General features: G+C 44.3%; 2 protein-coding genes across 2 annotated transcripts; one reads left to right on the top strand and one right to left on the bottom strand.

Annotated features, from left to right (window-relative positions):
- Positions 1-1,150: 1,150 nt before the first annotated feature.
- Positions 1,151-9,313, bottom strand: LOC308161288 (uncharacterized protein; the record flags this gene model as incomplete). The annotated part of the gene is made up of 8 exons (XM_080535283.1): positions 1,151-2,020; positions 2,340-3,452; positions 4,031-4,084; positions 4,466-4,586; positions 4,958-5,178; positions 5,889-5,981; positions 6,140-6,211; positions 9,212-9,313. 8 exons carry the CDS (start codon positions 9,311-9,313, stop codon positions 1,151-1,153), a joined length of 2,646 nt encoding a protein of 881 aa, XP_080391409.1.
- Positions 9,314-11,706: 2,393 nt separating this feature from the next.
- LOC308160678 (cation channel sperm-associated auxiliary subunit delta-like) lies at positions 11,707-20,375 on the top strand (the record flags this gene model as incomplete). The annotated part of the gene is made up of 19 exons (XM_080534621.1): positions 11,707-11,745; positions 12,504-12,618; positions 13,001-13,068; positions 13,335-13,454; positions 13,700-13,774; positions 13,860-14,019; positions 14,323-14,412; positions 14,685-14,767; positions 14,989-15,165; positions 15,406-15,519; positions 15,974-16,063; positions 16,262-16,320; positions 16,739-16,817; positions 17,479-17,531; positions 18,130-18,201; positions 18,371-18,505; positions 18,886-19,072; positions 19,777-19,931; positions 20,172-20,375. 19 exons carry the CDS (start codon positions 11,707-11,709, stop codon positions 20,326-20,328), a joined length of 2,028 nt encoding a protein of 675 aa, XP_080390747.1. The 3' UTR covers positions 20,329-20,375.
- Between the last annotated feature and the right edge of the window lie 103 nt (positions 20,376-20,478).

Raw genomic sequence — 20,478 nt, forward strand, 5'->3', positions numbered from 1 at the left:
TCAACTGAAGGAGAGATATGTACATGATTGGACACAGTCCAGATGTGCAGTGAGCATTAGTTTAGGAACCATTGATGATTAACCTTTCGTCTGTCAGTTCGACCATCATTATCTACTTGGAGCAAACTGTTGACATTCAGCAAATCAAGTTAGCATTGTTAGTTCAAAGCTAGAAGGCGAAAGTGGTTAGTTGACAGTTGTGTGGATATCCTGATAAGTTTTAGGTTTCAGACAGAAGATAAATAGACATTAACTCATTAATCAGGAATGTGATGTAACTATGACCTGGGGTGGTCCAATGGTCTAGCACTGTGGTCTACAGTAAACACATGCCCATGTCGGCATGGGTTTCAATCCGGCCATGTCCTCTCTCCCTTCTTCTCCTTACTTTCCTGTATCTGTCCAATACAATGAAAAATATGAGTGGGACTGCCCCACTCAGAAAAAATAACTTGCTTAACACCTAAACACAGTGGCAACAGACTGAAGAGAAGAAATCTAACTGATAGGGCAATATGAGAGACTGTAAGGCAAACAAACACAGATCAGCTTCCAATTGCATAGTCATTGATAACGGTGTCAGCAGTAGCCCCTTGTGATCCACTCAAGTCTCTTAAGGATACATTCAAATTCAATTATTGGGGCAATTCGCATTCCTGACCTATTTGTACCACCTCAGAAGACTACGGTACGTAGTAGGTCATTCAGTCATTTCCCATGCTTAACTGAACTGTCCCTCCGTAACACAGGAGAACTCAAAGAGAAAATGTATGCTTAAAAAAAGTAACTACAGTAGGTATAATCAGAATGGAAAAATAAATCATGCACTGACAGTTATTTGGAGATTCTTAAAGGCTGTCATGAGACAAATCAACTAAGTCAACATTGTGGTTTAGACATTTAAACACAAAAATGTAGACAGACAGTAGGCAATCTTGCCATGTGGTCCATTATCCGACAAGGCAGTCTAGGACATTAAACTTCTTTAACTTTAAACTTAAAAAACAACAACTAATTACTCATACATCTGAGGTATTATTTGCATGTTGTCTTGATTTGCAACATCACCAAGTCCTCAAAGCTCTTTAATCCATTGTTCACATTCTGGAGGACAGAGAGTGGGATACATAGCTAGACACAGACACCGTTTTCATTTCAGCACATCCCGTTTTGCTGAGCCATTCGACTTCCTCCCCTCTTTCCCCTCCTTCCCCTCCCTACCCTTGAGGGACTCCCTGTACAGCAGCAGTCTCTCCGTGGTGTGGGGGGGCAGCCGGCTCCTCTTGGCCCTGACGATGCAAGAGGCCATGGGGTAGAGGCGGTCGAAGCCCCCTGAGGTGGCAGGGACAGCCAGCAGCTTCCTGGCTGCATTCTGGAGTTGGGGGAACCTCGAGGCAGCTCTCCAATAGGCCTGGGATGACCAGTCTCCATCCAGCGGGGGCTCGGAGAGGTACTGGTTTAGCTCGGAGAGCTTCATGGTTTTGGCTTCCGGTTGGAGGAAGCTGAAGATGGATTTGCGTTTGATGTTGGAGCTGTTGTTGCTGTTGGAGCTAGAGGCCTCAGAGTCCCTCTGGCAATCCTCCTCCTCACTCTCCTCCTCCTGCTTCACAGTAACCTTCACCACCTCCTCCTCCTCTACCACCGGAGAAGTAGCAGGAGAAGGAGAAGACCCCTGATCGCTCACCACTGACTCCACCAGCACCAAAGCCTGGAACTTGGAAGGTGCGGTCAGGGTGGCACTCTCCTCCTCCTGCTTGGCTTCATTGAAGGGCTGCAGCTTGATGCGAGGGTCCAGGACGGTGGCCAGGATTAGGTCTCTCTGGAGGATGAGAGGCTGGAAGTGGGTGTGAAGCCCTGAGCGGAGAGCCTTACAGAAGTGGCTGTAGTTGGTGGCGCGCGTCTCCAGGGTCTTGTCGAGGCCGATCAGGGAGGGGATGATGAGGGAGAAGGTGGAGGCGTCACTCTGGAGCACCTGGATGGCCTCCTCAAATGGCTCCAACAGCCCGATGATGTCCACCACCTATTCAGTTCAAGGTTTAGTTTAGTTTGTTCAGTTGGACATAAAGAGAAGGCCAAATGCTGTACATAAACAAACAAGAGGGCCGCTGTTCTGCCACTACGTAAACATTTCAGAGAAAAACTGATCCTAAAAATGTAGTAATGACTAACTATCTTTGATCGCCAATGACATCGTTGTTAGAAGCGAAAACTAAAGTGAAAGGGTTAGGGTAACACGTGTTTGATATAATTTGTTATTCCATTCCATGCATGGAGAAGAGCCTCACCACAAATAACAAAAAGACAAACATTAAACTATAACAGCAAACATTAAACCATACCTGTTCCCGCTTGGCCCTGACCATGGGCGGGGAGCTGGAAGAGTCTTTGGCCTCGATGCGGGCCTGGGCCAGGAGGGTCATAACAGACCCCCACGTGGCCTCCAGGACCATCCGCCGTATGCACACAAAGGTGGAGTTCCAGCGGCAGCTCTGTGGGGAGGAGGAGGGGGCAAGGGAGAGGCCGCACTCCTTCAGCAGCACCTCGTTCCAGTAGGCGCTGCGACGGAAGAACGCAATGACATTGGTGACCTGGGAGAGGAGGTTATCGACCACGCGTGAGTTCTTCAGTGCCTCTTTGATGACCAGCTGTAGTGTGTTGGCGATACAGCTGAACCGTGACCCTAACGTGACCTCTGAGAAGTCTTCGGCACTGGGGGGAACCTGGTCGTCCAGAAACGCCAGCATCTCCTCCTCGTCGGGGTCACCCCTCTGCGACGAGCACATGATCTTGTAGTCGCAGAAGAGGTCATAGGTTGATATGGTGTGCTTGGCCTCGCTGGTGATGACGTAACCCACGTTGTAAGGGAAGAGCCCGTAGCTTAGCAACACAGCCTCCAGCTCCATCGCCACAGCGGCGTGCATGTTCTTCTGACCCACATGACGGAATGCCACGGTTGGCCGGTGGATCTGCCAGTCGTCATCAAGGAAGTGCAGCTGCACGGCCATGATGGGCTCTACGTATTGGCTGGCCCAGACATCGAGGGTGACGTGTACCATGGCATTGCCACCGGAGACGGTGGACAGACAGTTCTTCAGCCGGCCAATCAGTTTCGGTTTAACAGCCTTCTCCACCTCGTCGTAGAGACGCAGCCCCACCGTCCGCTGGGAGACCCGGTGGTACTGGGGAGCGATGGACGCCATGAAAGTCCTGAACCCAGAACTTTCCACGAAGCTGAGGGGGAGCATGTCCTCTGCTATCATCCTCAGCACGTCTCCGGTGATGTTCTTCAGCTTGGACACAGTGGGGCCACTGGAACCGGAGCTGGGGGTAGAGGAGGGGCTGTGGGAGTCTCTCCTGCCAGGGACAGAGGAGTAGACCACATAATTCAGCTTGGCCTGGCGATGGTCCTTCCTCTGCTTCATCTTCAGCTTGGGGGTCACATTCTGTCTCATCTATAGGGAACACAGATGGGGCAAGACGTTTTATAAAAGGCAACTTACATCACACAGCCTATTATGTAATAAACACAATCATAATCTATGTATGACTATATGATAAAATTAGGGCTGTCAATGTTAACGCGTTAACACTCGCGAGGAGGCGGAGTTGGAGAGGAGAGAGTGATAGAGGTTTAGGTCATGAGAGAGGCCAGTTTTTCTCCCTTTCCTCTCAACTGCCCTGAGCTCTATTCTACAAGCATGTAGCGTTTCAGAGGAGGGAGGATGCAGCATCCTCCACCCTCCTGTCCGCTCTCACCTCATCCTTCGACGCCCTCTGTCCACTAAACTTGAAGCGAGCACGATCCTCTCCTCGTGCTCCCTGGCTCTCTGAAACGCTACATGCTTGTAGAATAGAGCTCAGGGCAACTGAGTTTGTAAGTAGAGTATTGTAAGTAAATACTAGTATTTTAGAATATTAAAAATGTTAATCGATTGACAGCACTAGATCAAATATATTTCATATATGATAAAAATTGTGAAATATAAAACATTTTATTTTCCCACAAGGAAAAAGGCCATCGCATTCTTACCACCTCTGGAGGTTCCGGCTCAGAGTCTAAAACAACATCACAGCGGAAGGCCACCTGGAGGAGAAGATAGAAGGTTGGTTACTACAAAACGACTACAATCAAATCATTTCATCTTGAAACAATTAACAAGATGCATTCATTGAAAAAACGGGTTGTTTTGCGTGTGTAGCGTTACCTACATCCTGGTCTAAAATACGCTCCAACTACACAACACAACAATATAGATCTGTCTCTAAAGAAATATTGAATTCAATACAGAACTCTTCTGGTATGAATATGGCATAGGTCTGACATCACATTTTTCCAGACCATGTCAATTGTTTGTGTTCTCCATTCATTTCCAGGTCTGGAAATGGTCATTATTTCATTCCACTTTCCAGACCTGCATAGGAACTATGCAGTTGGTATACATGAAGACGACAGAAGATGGCTGACCTCTCCCTGCTCCAGTGTAGATTCAGAAGGTATAGTGACGCCCCCCTCCATTACATAACATCCCATCTCTGCTTTGCGTCTGATAGTGGAGTTCCAGTGGTTTTTCACTGCATTGTCCGTCCTGTCAGAGGGGTAGAGAAACAGAGCTGTGATCTAATATGCTGTGTGTCATACCTACCCAACTATAATCAGATGGAAGCAACACTATTCTATTCATCTGTTGACCAGTAACACAGAGATATCATTGTGTCTATGTCCGTCCATTCTGAATCATAAGATCCTGCAAGGATCACAATAAACCTTACAATAGCAATGAATGCAATGACAGTAAAATACTCTGAGCATCAATTCTCAACAATTTCTAACAGACACTAAGCAACCCAATCAGACATAATGACGTGCAATTCATTCTAGTCAATTGAGATGATTACACATTATTTAGATGTATTCAGTCTAGATTCAGTTTATTTTAACCCATCATACAGTATCTACCTTCCGGGCAGCAGCTTGGAGATCTCGGCCCAGCGGTTCCCCAGGACGCAGTGGGCCTTGTAGATGATCAGGTCTTCTTCTGGTGTCCAGGAGGACTTCTTCACATCGGGGTTCAGGTGGTTGTGCCATCGCTCGCGACACTGTTTCCCCTGACGACCCCTCAGATGCCGGGCAACCATCGCCCACTGCTTGTTCCCATACCTAGACACCAGATTCATCACCTGGTGGGAGGGACAATATCATCCATCATGGGTTGCAGAGCAGGTATAGTCTACTGCAGCGGTTCTTAAAGTGGGAGGGGTCGCGAGATTACTTTCTGTCTGAATGTATTAAAACATTTAAGTTCTTAAAATGTAAATCTATCGTTTAAATTATTCAATTAGCCTACATGCACAATTGAGAGTGTTACTGTTCGTCTGAGAAAGAAATGGACCGGATGCTCTGTCTACACAAACTTGACGTGTCACATAGTAGCACGGATAGTACCTTTCGCTCCGACTCGAGCAGTAGCTAAAATCAGTACGGTACTACGGCCTGGTACGGGCCAGTTGGCAGTGGAGAAAGCAAAACAAAGCGGGAGCACGGGTTCCGGTACGGTACGGGACGGTAGTGGAGAAGCGCCATTATATACCTCTCTCAATATCTATCACTTCTAGGCAAGACTGGGGGTGGGGGGAGAGGGACGTTCTGTGACCTACTAAATCTAATGCTGCATTCATGACATGTCTGAAACTCAGAAACCTCAGTTCAATGTAAGGTATTTTGATTAGAGCTTCCTATTGGTTCATACTCTCCAAGCGGGAAACTCAGTTATCATCTTTCTACAGCGAGTTTCCAAGTTGGACATTTCAGAGTTTCCTAGTTCCGACATGTTATGAATGCAGCAGTCGAGTTGAGAACCATCCAGATGACACGTCTTGGTTCTACTCACCGTCTCATCCTCCTCCTTGGTCCAGGCCCCTTTGACCAGATCTGGGTCCAGAGCTTTCATGAAGCGATGCATACACTGGTATTCTGAACGACCCTATAGGAATTACGATTGTGTTAGGTTCTCCTCAGTTATGGACAATCATTAACACGTTTAAAATCCTAATGGCAATAAATGGATCAATTACATTTGAAAAACAAATGAATTCAATTACACAGCCTTCATTGTAATCATTAGTAGTTCTCGATACTCACTGGTAGGAAGCTGGAAATGGTTTTCCAGTCGGTCTTCCCAAAGTTCTGAACCAGAATCTTGAGATTTTCATCCTGCAAAAATATGTTTTTAAATAATCAGAGAAGACACCTCTATACTTATGTTTGTCACTGCAAGTCTGGACAAGCTAGGATAGGATAGACCTTTTAGATTGTTGGGGGGTGGCACCTGAGCAAAAAATGCTGTCAGATGCTTGGGACGGCCTGACTCTGACGGCACGCCATTGGAAGTTGACATTTGAAACGGTTATGATAAGGTCATGGTTGCCTTCACCAATTAACTCTCTCCCCCTCCCCTTCCCATGTGTCCCCAGCACTACTTTTCTTTTCTTTTTTTAACAAAATGTTTATTCAACCTCATACTCATTATGTACTCACATAACTCATATAATTCATGGCATCAATTAAGTTACTTCCACACACATAGGAATGAATGAACATTGATTCGACAAGACACAAATGCATTCAAATAAAGTAAAAATCAGTCGTGGTCAGGTCTACCTTTATGTCTGTACTGCACCTTTTCACACTTGAAACCCAAAATAAGCAATTACAGGAGCCCATCTATTTACTAATATGACTGTCTTCACCTGGAGTCTCCCTGTTATTTTTTCCATTGTGTACACCATCAGCAGCCTGTCTCGCCACTGATATAGGGTGGGTGGTAATGGTTTAAGCCAAGACACGCTCACCATCTTTCTTGCCACCAAGAGAAGAACATGTAGTAAATAAAGCTTCTTATCCATAGCCCCATCCGGGATTACTCCTAAAATATAATATTGTGGTTCTAATGGTACATTAACATTCAAGATGGCAAATATCTCTGCACAAATTCCTTCCCAGTACAACCTACATTTCGGGCAGTCCCAAAATATGTGTGTGTGATCTCCAATCTGTTTACAATCCCCCTCCAACACAAATTCGTTGTCGTTCTGTTATATTTTTATATGATAAAAGGAGTCCTAAAATATCTCATTTTTAATTTCCAATTAAATTATTTCCTTAATCTATGGTACCTTGTTGCCTCTAGGCAACATACCCATTCTTGGCCTTTTACATTCACACAATGCATCCCCAGTTATGATGCAATACTTAGAAAAAGAGGCAGGGCCATAAGGAACCAAAAGCAGTGTTTGAATTTGTCACATGTCTCTCTGTAGGCCATGCTGAATCCCTTTTTTGCAGACTGTCCCACAAGGATCAGCATAGCCATTTCTCTCCACAAACATCGTCTGAAAACCTATTTTCCTGGCCTTTTTCAATCTGGAAAAAAATGTATTCATAATAATAGATGAGTAAAGCTTACTTCCTAATAGTTTAATTTACTTTATTTGCTAATTAGGTAATGGAAACTTTACTCATTTTACTTTAAAATTATGGTAAGTTGCAAATGTTGCCTTGAGGCAACACTGTACCATTATGGATTCACCATGACACCATGACACTGGTCAGGCGCGCCTCTCAGGGGGCAGGCGCGCCTCTCGGGGGCACCTCTTAGGGGCACTCTCCATGCCATTACTTACCATTACTTACATTTACGTACTTTAGCCACTTTACTCTATTATACTGAGCCAATTACCGCTATTGCACTATTGTCATTGTTCATATTGTATTCCACCCCTGTACATTGTACCGCACATTTCAAATCTTTTATCTAGTATATATAGTTATCTTGTCGTATTATATTGTTATTTATTGTTTTTGTTTGCTATGCACCGTGGATGAGGGAAACGCAATTTCAGCCCTCTGTATGTCTGTACATATATTGGATTGACAATAAAGCTGACTTTGACTGACCATTATGGTACGGTGTTGCTTCAAGGCAAAAAGTACCCCCCAAAAAAATATTTATTGAAAATGTCTTTAGATTATGTTTATTTGGTCTATTCTATGACAAAAAAACACTCCAAAATGTTTTTCCCAACTGGCTTCATAATGCGTACCCATAGAGAGATAAGGAGCTATTTGTTATTTTATGTCCACCTATTTTATGTCCAACCTCCCACATTTCATCTTCAGTAATAACATTGATCTCCAACTCCCATTTTTCCTTAATATCCAAAGTATTCCCTGACATGTGTACTTGTAGACATTTATATATTTGTGATACCATTTTTGTGCACCCCAGCACTATCTTAATTATACTTTCTTTTTATTTATTTTGTTTCTTTTTTATTACTACTCAATCTTTTCAGTTTGTAAAGCGTCTTTGAATGTCTCGAAAAGCGCTATATAAGTCTAATGTATTATTATTATTTTTAGTAGTATTATTATTAAGATAAGATCATGGTTAAGGGTATGATCGTCCCAAGGATTCCATTTAGCATCTACGCTGAGCAGTCTCAGGCCCTGTCCACACCTATACGTTTTTTTGATAAACGTTTTTCGTATATAAAAATATTACCGTCCACACCAGCATGTTTAAACGCAACATAAACGCTGGCATTGAGCATTCCACACCAGTAGTCGGCGATATAATATTATCCCCATAGCCCCGCTGGCCAATCAGACGCCTCTGTCTCTCAATGTTCTCGATCAATCATTAACTGTGCATTTAACTGTAAACAGGTAAAAAGTCCAATTAACAGTGAAAGAACTAGAAGCACTTTGTTCACATCCATTTTCCTCGCTTGTGTAGCCTCGAACACCGTTGCCTGTTGTAAACAAAGTAGTTACTGGTGCTAGGATATGACGTTGGAGGGAACAGCAAACAGCTGCAGTGCGCATGATCATAGAAATCTACTTGCATGATGACGTGACGAATACAAAAAGCTCCGTCTATCTCGTCCACACGTCAAAAATATATGGCGAATATACAGCGTTTTTAAACATCTTCACTCTGGCAGGCGTTTTTAAACATCTTCGTTTTCAGGGGGCAAAAACTCGTTTGCGTCTGGACGAACCCCCCAAAACGAACATAAAAATCCACGTTTATCAAAAAAACGTAAGAAAAAATGTGTTCAATTATATTGTAAATTGTTTTGAATCTTTGGAAACATAATAAATATATATATTTTTAAACGTATAGGTGTGGACAGGGCCTCAGTCACTCACCTCCTCGTGTGTCCATTTCAGTTTCACCTTACAGCTCTCCCTCTGCTCTGCTACATCGGAGTCTGTGTCGATGCACAGCAGCTCATCTCCGTCCTCACTCATGCTGCAGGCACACAGCAGGTGGAAACAGATGAGAGCAGAGACCAGGGAAACACACAAAACCCAAGTAAACCCAAATACAACAAAACCATTCATTGGTGGGTCCATGTGAGTTTGAGTTAACATGTAATGTGACAATGTAAAATGCACTTTAATAAACCTAAGATCATTTCCATCCATGTCTTAGCCAGCAACTGCAACCTTTGAATGGGAACATGCAGGTGATTCTCAATTATAAATCACATTCTCAGCTGCTAGGTATTAAGAAAATGTACTAATAGGTGTCAATCCGCACCTATTAGTCAATTGTAAACCAATTGTAAAGTCAGAGTAAACATGTTTCATGTATGTGCTCACACCCGAGACAAATCTAAAGGTGTTTAAAATGTTAATAATGTATACAAGAAAAGTAGAAACATAAACAAACAAGAATGGTCAGATGAAGGTCGTAAGACTGAAACGTCATGAGGTTAATCTGGAAAATGTTTTGGTGTGTTTTTTTCCCCCAGGAGTGTCGCGCTTCTTCTATGAATAACAATGCTAACAGGATACAACTCCAAACATAGGCTAACATGGCTAACAACGTGGCATCAGTGACTTTCAACAGTTGTCTCCACGCCCTTTACAACAGTCTCCTCAGGCCCACCCCACCCCCACCCTCGAATGTCGGTTCAACTGAACATGCAGCTCTGGGGAACAATGTAGGTATGTCGAAAGTACACCAAGCGAACAAATTACTAATCATACTTACATTACAACTTATGGGCTGATAATTGACCAAATACAGCATAACTTGGTATTAATCACGAGTGAACGCAACTCACGTGCTTCAGGTAACAAACTGTAGCATTCCAACTTAGCTTAGCTTCATTATAGCAAACGTTTGTAGAGTAGACTGTTGAATACAACCGGTGCTGAATGCATATAGCGCCCCCAGTGGTAGCTTCGTTATATGCACAAACAGTCTTCTCTGGCAACTAAAATTCCTCCCAGTCTTAACAAGTCTGCGAATCACAGAGTATTTGGTTGCGTTGTGAATGTCAATATGTACAAATACGAAACATGTATCCTAATATGGAGGTTGTATTAGCTATAGTCCCGATGCAGGAGAAGTGATTAACTGAAACTACTGTTGTTGTGTTGGTTCAAACCACCCAGTTCACCGCCATGACAACAACAACGGCTTCCAAACGGGCAAGGGAGTAAACGTGAACTCAAAGAATAGATGTGAAAGTCACCTAAAAGAAAACGAATACGAGGTTAGCATCAAGCTCTGTATCGCTAGAAATGCACCCGGTACAGTAGACCAACTTAATGCACTCGTGGCTGCACTTTAGAACCAATGAGGAATGCAATGTTATCCGACAAGCTTACCCGCGCGGCCATCCGGACATAGACATCTCCCAGTCCACTGTCGGTGGAAGTGTTCAGAAAACCTCCAAAACCCAACTGCCGCGGCCCTGTTTTCACATACAGCCCCGTCTGTTCAGTCGTCGACGGACTCTCACCCCCCAACAAGACCCGAGTTATGATTTCGTACGGGATATGTTATGAAAAAGAAGCACGAGCTGGTGCTATAGTTTCTATCTCGCGCCTGGTGAAAATTGCTGATTTTTCCCGGGACTTGTGGTACGCAGGGGGGTCTGTTCAAGAGCATCAACGTTGCGCAGACGTCTGTCTTGAAACGACGGTTTGATGAACGTTTGCAGCAGAGACGTTTGTGTGTGTGTGTGTGTGTGTATGCGTGTGTATGCGTGAAAGCACGTTTTAAATATCCGTTCTTCCTTTGTTTTTCAACCTTTCGGCAGAGTTCGAAAAAGGTGCATTTTCTTTTTCACAGCGCAACGTTCTCTCAAATGTCCCCTTGTTTATATTTATGATGAACCTGCGTCTTGTTTACTGTCTGAGTATCTTTGATAAGTTGATCAAGTCATTTTGTCAACTTGAGTCATATTGTCAAATAAAGACGGTCATATTTGGTGGTGAGGAGATTGACATTTCTTCTTCTTTATGATCATCGTCATTCATCATCAGATCATCATTCAGATCACCATTCCGAGCTCGAGAGGGTGGACAGTAACCATAGAGAAACACGTGACCGGAAGGGGGCGCCAAACACTCTCTGTTGGCTAAGCACGCTTGCGAATAACAGTTCGCTTTCCTCCTGGTCTCAAAAGAACTGCATTTTCCGTTTTTCATTCAGCAATGTTGGGAATGAATATCGAGAATATTGTCTTAACTGTGTTATCCGCTTTACCTTTTTGTTTCGCTGATGTTAGGTATGTAGACAAGCTAAACCGAGCAAACTTTCTTGACACAACATTAATTGGCTAGCCTGCTAGCTTGAGCAGCTCGTAATATATCTTGTTCCATTTATTTTGTCCTAAAAAGTCCAGATGTTCAATGGCGCTCCGTACCTAAAGCCGGAGTCGAAGGTCAGCACCAAGCTGTTAGAGCGCCACCTGCGGTAACATGTGATAGCTACTAATATTCTGTTATCTTGAAGTGTTTTTTTTCTTCTTCAAAGTTTCCTCCTCGCAAGCTACCCACCTAACCTAACCACCTCAATACTTCTCTTCTAGACGTCCTTGTATTATCAGGAGAAACGGGCTGAACTTATACGAAGTCACTGTGACAGTCATCTTGCCTTATACATGGGGTGACATAACACATTATTGCTTCCTGTCCTGTCTGTCTTTCAACCGTTGTGTCTTTCAACCATGATATTCTCAATCAAATTCAGCCCTCATGATCCCCGCCTTACCTATGGTTTTCTGTTAAAAGGAGATGGATCTTGATAACCAAGACCTTTTTTGAAGATTCAGTTGTCCCACTCCAATATGTAGGGTCTGATGTAAGTGTTGAATTGTATGCAGTGATGATAAACAAAAAGTCATAGTCTAAGGGAATTTGCCCAGAAATTATGCAACAGCAAAGTACTGTAGGCCTGCTACTGTCAGTTTTATTTAAATCATCATTGTAAACCACCACTAAATGCAACACATGCTTATTGAAATATGTCTAGGCTACATTAACATTGAAGCATTGTTGTAGAAATGTCAACGTCATGAACACCTGTAGCCTACCTATCAGTACTAAAATGGTTTACTATACTGACTTTAATGGGTGAGACTAAAATGGTTAATTATGTTACTGACTTTCATAACCATTGTAACCATGTTTTCGTTTGTAGGTGCTCAATGGGTCTGTGAGCTCTGCAGCCTTTGTGTTGGACCACCTCACAGTTGTGATCAATGGGAAATTATACATCTACTCTCTGAGTGAAGAGACGTGGACTCCTGCTCAAGGTTTGGACCATAAAGAACATGTACATGGGGCAAATATAATGAAACACTCTCTCTGTATAGACCAGGGGAGGCTGGCGAAGGTGGACATTGGAGGATGGGTGATGCATTGTAATGCATGGAATTGAATGAATGAGGAATGGTATCAAACACGTGTAGCGGCAGATGTAGAAATAGAAAAGTCTTATTGTAATGCGTGTTTGATACCATTTCTGATTCTGTTACATGCATTACAATGAGCCCGTCCTCTGATTTCTGCCTCCACTAGCTTCCCCTGTTGCAGAGTTCTTTGCTGTTACACCATCTCTGCAGAACAGAAGTTGTCCAAGCCAGAGCCATGCTCGTCTCGTAGTAACACATCACGATCATCATCTCTCTTTTACAGGAGTGACATCCACTGTGTCCACTGTTACCTCCCTACAGTGCTGCTTCAGCAGAGACAAGGCCTGCTTGGTAAACAGCCTGAAGCTCTCCTCACACCACACTCAAGTCTGTCCTTATAGTAGGCCTATGTGTGGCAGTGTTGTGTTAAATTGGCTTCCTCTCCTTTTCTCCTTATGTCTATTCTCAATGATATTCTCGTTGATAATGAATGAAGGAGAGGAGGGAGGGAAGCAAGGAATCCATTCAAGGATCCTTCTACACAGCCCTAGTTTCATGCCAGTCAGAGCATTGATCTCAGGTGTTTATGATGATGTCATTTCCTGTGTTGTCAACAGGAAGTGAGCTCAGCGGTTCTGGTGTATAATATGGGTAGTCCCATGGAGGACAATCAGGTGTTCCTGTCCTTGAATGGAGGGTTCTCCTTCTTCCAACTCCTCATGGCCGCCAAGCCAAATGTGAGCATAAACTCCTGGGAATGTGCAGTTTACATTGTAAAATGTGCAGTTCCTAATTCCATTCCATGCATTCCAATGAGCCCATCCTCCAATTTCTACCTCCACCAGCCTTCCCTGGTAGCAACACACTCCGAGCAAGACCCTCAGATCTATAATCTGAACAACATTAATTGAGTAAACAAGAGCAAACACCCCAAAAGCATCCACCATAAATAAAAAGTAATGTTTACATTTTTATTTAACAGGAATTCATCGGAGGCATATTTAACATGCCCACAGTATCCAGCACCGTGGCGATGATCATCAACGACCAGAACAAGGTGAGAGACAGCTCCTGACCCTCCCTCAGACCCCCCACATCACCTCAGCCCTGGCCAGCGTGTGTAGCTGTGTGACTCTGGCCAGTTCTCTTTCCGCTACATGTCCTCTGTAGAGCACCAGCTGCAGACAGACGAACAGCCCATGACCGACCCCCTGTCCAGCATCAGGGTGGTCCAGCCAGCTGGCATGAGAGGACACGTCATACTCTGGTCCCCTCACATGCTGCTCTACTCACCTAACCATGGTAACTGACTACTATATCCTCACCCATGACTACAAACTTGACTACAAAGTCAAGCCCCTTCCACGTCACAATGGCATTAAGAACAGTATTGCACTGAGCAAGACATTGTTTTCCCATGGAGGGCAGGCCTTCACCACCATCCCACTTTAATGTGGAGGTCCTTTCACAGTTGGAGCTATCCCATACAGTCTGCTGTATGTACCTTGTGATATATGTTCATTTACAGAAGACCGCTGGTAAACGTTTTACAATCTATGGTCACTTTGTTTTTTAAGTTGTTTCTCTTCATGCTGCTGTGTTCAGGTGTTGTGATTATTTCGGTGTACGTGATTGGAGAGAATGAGAAAGTTGCCCTCCCGCCTCTCAATGTCACCATTTCCCAAGTGGCAACAGGTATCTTATAAAAGGACATGGTGTGTGTGTGTGTGTGTGTGTGTGTGTGTGTGTGTGTGTGTGTGTGTGTGTGTGTGTGTGTGTGTGTGTGTGTGTGTGTGTGTGTGTGTGTGTGTCTGTGTCTGTGCCTGTGTGTGCCTGTATGTGTGCCTCTGTCTTTCCGTCCGTCCATCCGTCCGTCCATCCGTCCGTCCGTGTGTGTGTGTCTGTGTGTCCCTGCATGTCTGTGTCTAAAGTAATATATGAATCCTCTCCCCCATGGTATTGGACAGATGCCAACGGAGTGATAGCAGTTCTGACCAGTGACGGGATGCTGTACTATGGCAGGGTTGGTCTGGAGGCTGTCACTGTCAAAGTGAGTTTGTCAGGTTGTATGTTCCTGTACCTGTAGTCAATGTCTGATACCATTCCTCATTCCATTCCATGCATTTACAATCAGCCTTTCCTCCAATTTCTACTTCCACTGGTCATCATCTGTCAATATTGCACCCCATCAAGATATTTCTGTTGTGTATTGTAAACATAACTATACTCAGTAAAGTAACAGAGAGGGGTTCTTTGTTGTGCCTGTCTCAGTTCTCCTCAGTCCTGGACATGACGAAAGAGAACCTGATGTTGTTCAGTGATTATGGGGACCTGACGCTGATCGAAGCCCGCGAGGACCTGCTCTTCAGCAGGGTCGATTTTGACCACACAGGCATCATCGTCCAACAGGAGCTGACACGCACTAGCCCGCCCGTCCCATCCTGCCCAGTGAGTACTGCCACACCAGGAAAACCAGAAAGTTCTTCCTCTCTTCTCCTCTCCCTTCCACCTCCTCTGTCCTCTCCTCATCCCTCCTCTCCTCTCCGCTCTTCCCCTCCTCTCCACTCTTCCTCTCCTCTCCTCTCCTCTTCTATTCATTGTTATGATGACTCCCAAAGAATCAAACAAGTAATAAATAGGAAATGTTTGTGTATATAAACTCATCGTAATGTCCCCCTCCCCCCTCAGGTAGAACAGTTCCACAGCACATTTGCAGGACAGCTGTACTACATTGACATGGGCAGCCAAGTTCACCTGTCTGCTGTCTACATCCCGTCTCGTCTCTGCACCTTCTTCCCTCTGGTAAGATGTCCATCCATACCCCTGGTAGCACTCTACCCTGGTAGCACACCTTGGCCTGAAAATAAAAATGACTGGTGAAAATGGCAGAGGGAAGTTCCTCGATTTACTGAAAAAAATAATCCCTCATTCGAATTGTCTGCCTCAAGTATTGTAGAAGTAAGTTGTTAGGTTTGTTTTTATACAGACTGCTGAAAAAGACATGTTAAAACAGATACTTTTTCTGGTTCTAAGCATAGGCATGATGTAAATGGTTCTAAGCAGCAGAAGCTATAGCCTACCTAATTTCAAACCATTTCTAAAAGCAGTGTTTTCGCATGTTTTTTTCAAGCCAGTTACTCAATTAATCGACAGAATACTCTAGATAGATACTATAGAATATTACCAAAATACTTGATAATTGCAGCCCTACTTTAACTATGTAGTATATCACAAACCTGCTGTGTCTTCTGACCAGGTGACAGTGACAGATTCTAAGGTGCTCTCTGCAGAGGCCAAGATTGTGGAGAACGGGATTACACCAGAGGGGACCAAGAAATACAGACTGGTACGCCTGAAACATCTGTGTGTGTGTGTGTGTGTGTGTGTGTGTGTGTTTGTGTGTGTGTGTGTGTGTGTTGGTGTTGGTCTGTGTGTGTGTTGCAGCATGTGTGTGTGTGTGTGTGTGTGTGTGTGTGTGTATGTATGTATTGCAGTATCTTTGTGTGTGTGTGTCTTATGTGCTGTATGTCTGTGTGTTGGTAAGGAGATTGAACTGCAGCAGCTGGCATTCACGTTAGCAGAGGACGGAACAGTCAAGCCCAGGTAAGAAGGACATTCTATCTGTTTCTCTTCTGTTCTAGAATGAAAGACACCACCTCCATTACCATACATGTGAGTGTGACCATAGACTCACAGCTTGTGTGCAGTACACTGGTTTCGCCAGCAGAGGCATGTTCCCATAGCTAATGTGTTTACCCAGGGTCTGTGCCATTTGATGGCGATAGGATGGGAATAAGCTGCAGCACTGTGGTTTATTGAAATTCTTATTGTGTTTGTGTGTGTGTGCCTGTGTGTGTCTGTGTCTGTGTGCGTGTGCATTTGCATCTGTGTCTGTGTGTCTGTATGTCTGTGTGTCTGTATGTCTGTGTGTCTGTGTGCGTGTGCATTTGCATCTGTGTCTGTGTGTCTGTATGTCTGTGTGTCTGTGTGCGTGTGCGTGTGCGTGTGTGTGTTATTCCAGCCCTAGAAAAGGCAGTCTCTCCACTGTCACAGTGGACCTGATGGGACGAGATGTGTCCTGCAAGGACCTCAACCCTTTGGTCAGAAACACACACATACTTTTGTTTGTTTGTTTATCGATAGTTTTTCTCAATTTCACAACACAACAACACAACATAGAGGGTTGTCCTTTTAGATATTGTCAACATAGAAATAGAGCAGAGATATACATTCCAGCTAAAATATTAAGTGGAAAAAACACAAACACAGTTAAGGCTGTGGATAAAGATACAAGCACGTATTGGGATTACCATTGGCTAAAAGTACTGTATGTTGGTTTAATGACAGAATTCATATTCTACCTCCCTGACTGGGTGAGTGCAATGTGGGGGCGGAAATAAACAGGGTTTAGTACACAGCACAATACAAATATGGTAATATATAATATATGTATTTGAATGAAAGAAGGGGATTTTTGTCGTCACTTCATGCATAGTAAATGCAGGGGAGACTGGTAGAGGTAGAAATCGGAGGACAGGCTCATTGTAATGCATGGAATGGAATGAGGAATGGTATAAGCTTTCCATCTCATGCATTACACACGTGTTTGATACCATTCCTCATTCCATCCCATGCATTGCAACGAGCCTGTCTTCCGATTTCTACCTCCACTTCGCCTCCCCTGAGTAAATGTCAGGACCTGAGAGTGACCTATGGCTTCATGTTGGCCAATCAGTTTTTAGATTTTTTTTCCTGTTTTAGAAAGCTCACATCCTGATTGGCTGCCCACCTGGAAAGCATATTCGAATTCTGAGGTGAGGGTTCAATGTTGATGTTGTGTTCTCTCTCTTCAATCACAGCCCAAAACGATTGGATCTGATTGTCTAAATCATCCGATTTTTGTGGTTATTTTATTGCTTACCTCGTTGGCACCAGGCTTTCCTAGTTCCTAGATTCCTTACTTCGGAAAACCTGGGAAACTCATTTGCAGAAAGTAGCTACAAAGGGGTGGAAACCTATAAGGGTTTGCGTCAAATCAATTAATTGCTTTGCTTGGGCATAGTTAAAAAAAAAACTCCCCAGTCGGAAAAGACGACGCACATAATAACAAGCAATTATTCTACAGACATGTGAGTGTGTGTGTGTGTGTGTGTGTGTGTGTGTGTGTGTGTGTGTGTGTGTGTGTGTGTGTGCGTGTAGGGGGGGGTCTTGGAATGTAACATCCAATGAAATTTGCGGTGTCCTGTTCAATCAAAGCCAAGTTCCACTAATCTAAAATTGTTCAAAAGAGGTGTGAGAACAGCGTTATTTGGAGGTATGGCTATGCAAGACTATTCTCTTTCTAAACCATTATTGACAGTATAATATTGTGGTCTAAACCCCTCTACTGTGTGGATGGTGACTCTGCCTTAGGAACATTTCAGCCTGCACTAAAGGCACCTTCTCACAGGAGCAGCTTCAGGACTACTCCTACACCATCTCCAGGTAGGTGTGATATAAGTGATATTGAAATACAGTCTTTGCCGTACAAAAGGTCAAAGTGCTCACAAAGCCAGAGTTGGGTATTATTGTGAATAATTGACTCAAAAGCAGTGAAAGCGACTAGTATCTCTTCCTTTCCTCTTCCCTCTCCTACTCCTCCTCCTCCTCTCAGAAACGTGTATGACCCAGAGCACCAGTTCAGACCAGACTCTGCCTCCAGCGACCTCCACCTGTCTTACAGCATCACTGACTTCTTCTGTCCCCTGCTGGTCTACCATGATGTCCCCTGGATACCCATCGTGGAGCTGTGAGTCTGGGGCTTGGGACTGGGGAGGCTGGTGGAGGTAGAAAGGATGAGGACTGGCTCATTGTAATGCATGGGACAGAATGAGGAATGACTCCTACCATACTGGCTCTGCTCATTAAAGGCAGATGACTTGACTGATTTGATATGAACTGATTTGACTGACTTGATATAAATAATGGATTACTTATTGGGAACATTGTTGACCCTTGATGTTGATGTCACACACACACACACACACACACACACACACAAAGACTATACAACGAGCACGACACTCAAGCCGCAATGCAAATGTCAATATGCAAAAACATGGCTTCGCTTTGTAGGCAAGGTAAACACACACACACACACACACACATCTTTGTCCTGTCCTTTTGCAGATGGAACGGTCCTGAATTTGTGGAGTACGTGAGTGCAGACTTTGTCTTGTTCGAAGTGAACGGCATGTACAACTACCAGTACCACCAGTCTGCCCTTGGAGCCAAGTGTGTTTCCCAGCCCCAGAACTGGACCTCTCAGCTGAGCAAGCAGCGCCGGCCCGACCCCAACACCGCTTGGACCAGAAATGTAGGCCACAGTCATGTTCATGTCTGTACATCTCCCCTGCACTGTAACCAGGATCGTAGCCACTATTATAAGTAGGGGTCATATCTACCTGTCATCACTACCTATCTGCAGTCGTAAGCTAAAGAACTGTCTCTTTAGGGTACACAAAGTTTTCTTCCTTTCTCCGGCACTGTGACTGCCGATGGTATTTGTTCTTATCAAAGGTTTTACTTACAATGACTGATGTATAGTTGATTCACTTACTTAAGACAAATGTACTTATTGTCAGTCACTTTGGATAAAAGCGTCTGCTAAATGACGTAAATGTAGAAACATACCTGGCCTGAACACAAAGATATGAAACATGCTACTTGTCAACTTGTCAAAGGCAGATAGATTATGTTTGCTTTCTGATGAATAACCTGTATTGCTGTTTAAATACATTCAACATGAAAATACATATTTACACAACACAACTTTTTTCTGTCTATTGATTGTGTGATTATATTGTATGTGATATCTGTCAGGTTATTTGTTTGCTATTTGCTGCAAATGAGTTGCCCTTTAGGGGCACTACATATTGTGTCTGTTTGTTCTGTTTTACTGTGTCCTGATCCAGAACTATGACAGCTGTAAAGACTGACAGACCCACTCCTCCCCCCACCCCCTTCTCCTCTCCACCTCTCCCCTCCTCACCTCCTCTCTTCTCCCTTCCTCTCCTCCAGAACTATAAGAGCTGTAGGGATTCTGACGGCCCCCCTCTGACAGACCCCTCTGCCCAGTACCAGGTCCTGAACATGGGTCAAGGGAACAAAGTGGTGTTCCCCAACTACAATGGCATCTATATCTTCAAAGTCATTGTGATGGATCCCAGCTACAGGTCAGTACACTGTGTGTGTGTGTGTGTGTGTGTGTGTGTGTGTGTGTGTGTGTATGGTGTGTGTGTGTGTGTGTGGGTGTGTGGGTGTGTGGGTGTGTGGGTGCTGCGAGCCCTCTAGCCAAACATCTACTAGACTGCTGAAGGGGTGTTCAGTCCCTGGAATGTTTCCATGATAATGGTGATTTTGTGTGTGTGTGTGTGTGTGTGTGTGTGTGTGTGTGTGTATGTGTGTGTCTGTAGCTACTGTGAGCTGAGCACCACCTTCAGTGTGTATGTGTACGGAGCGTTCCCCCCCCACCCCCTGGCCTCTGGTGTGGCCCTGGGCATCTTCCTCTCCATCTTCGTAGTCCTGCTGCTCATCGGGTTCTTCCTCAGCCAACATGCTCATAAAAAATAGGTTTGCTTATACACGTGCTTATACACACACACACACACACACACACACACACACACACACACACACACACACACACAGGGACAACACACACGTGCCCTCCCAGCAGTGGAAACAAGAGTTGTTCTCAGCACGTCTACTCTGCCTATGAAC

The sequence above is a fragment of the Nansenia antarctica genome (assembly GCF_963989245.1).
Source record: "Nansenia antarctica genome assembly, chromosome: 6".
NCBI lineage: Eukaryota > Metazoa > Chordata > Actinopteri > Argentiniformes > Microstomatidae > Nansenia > Nansenia antarctica.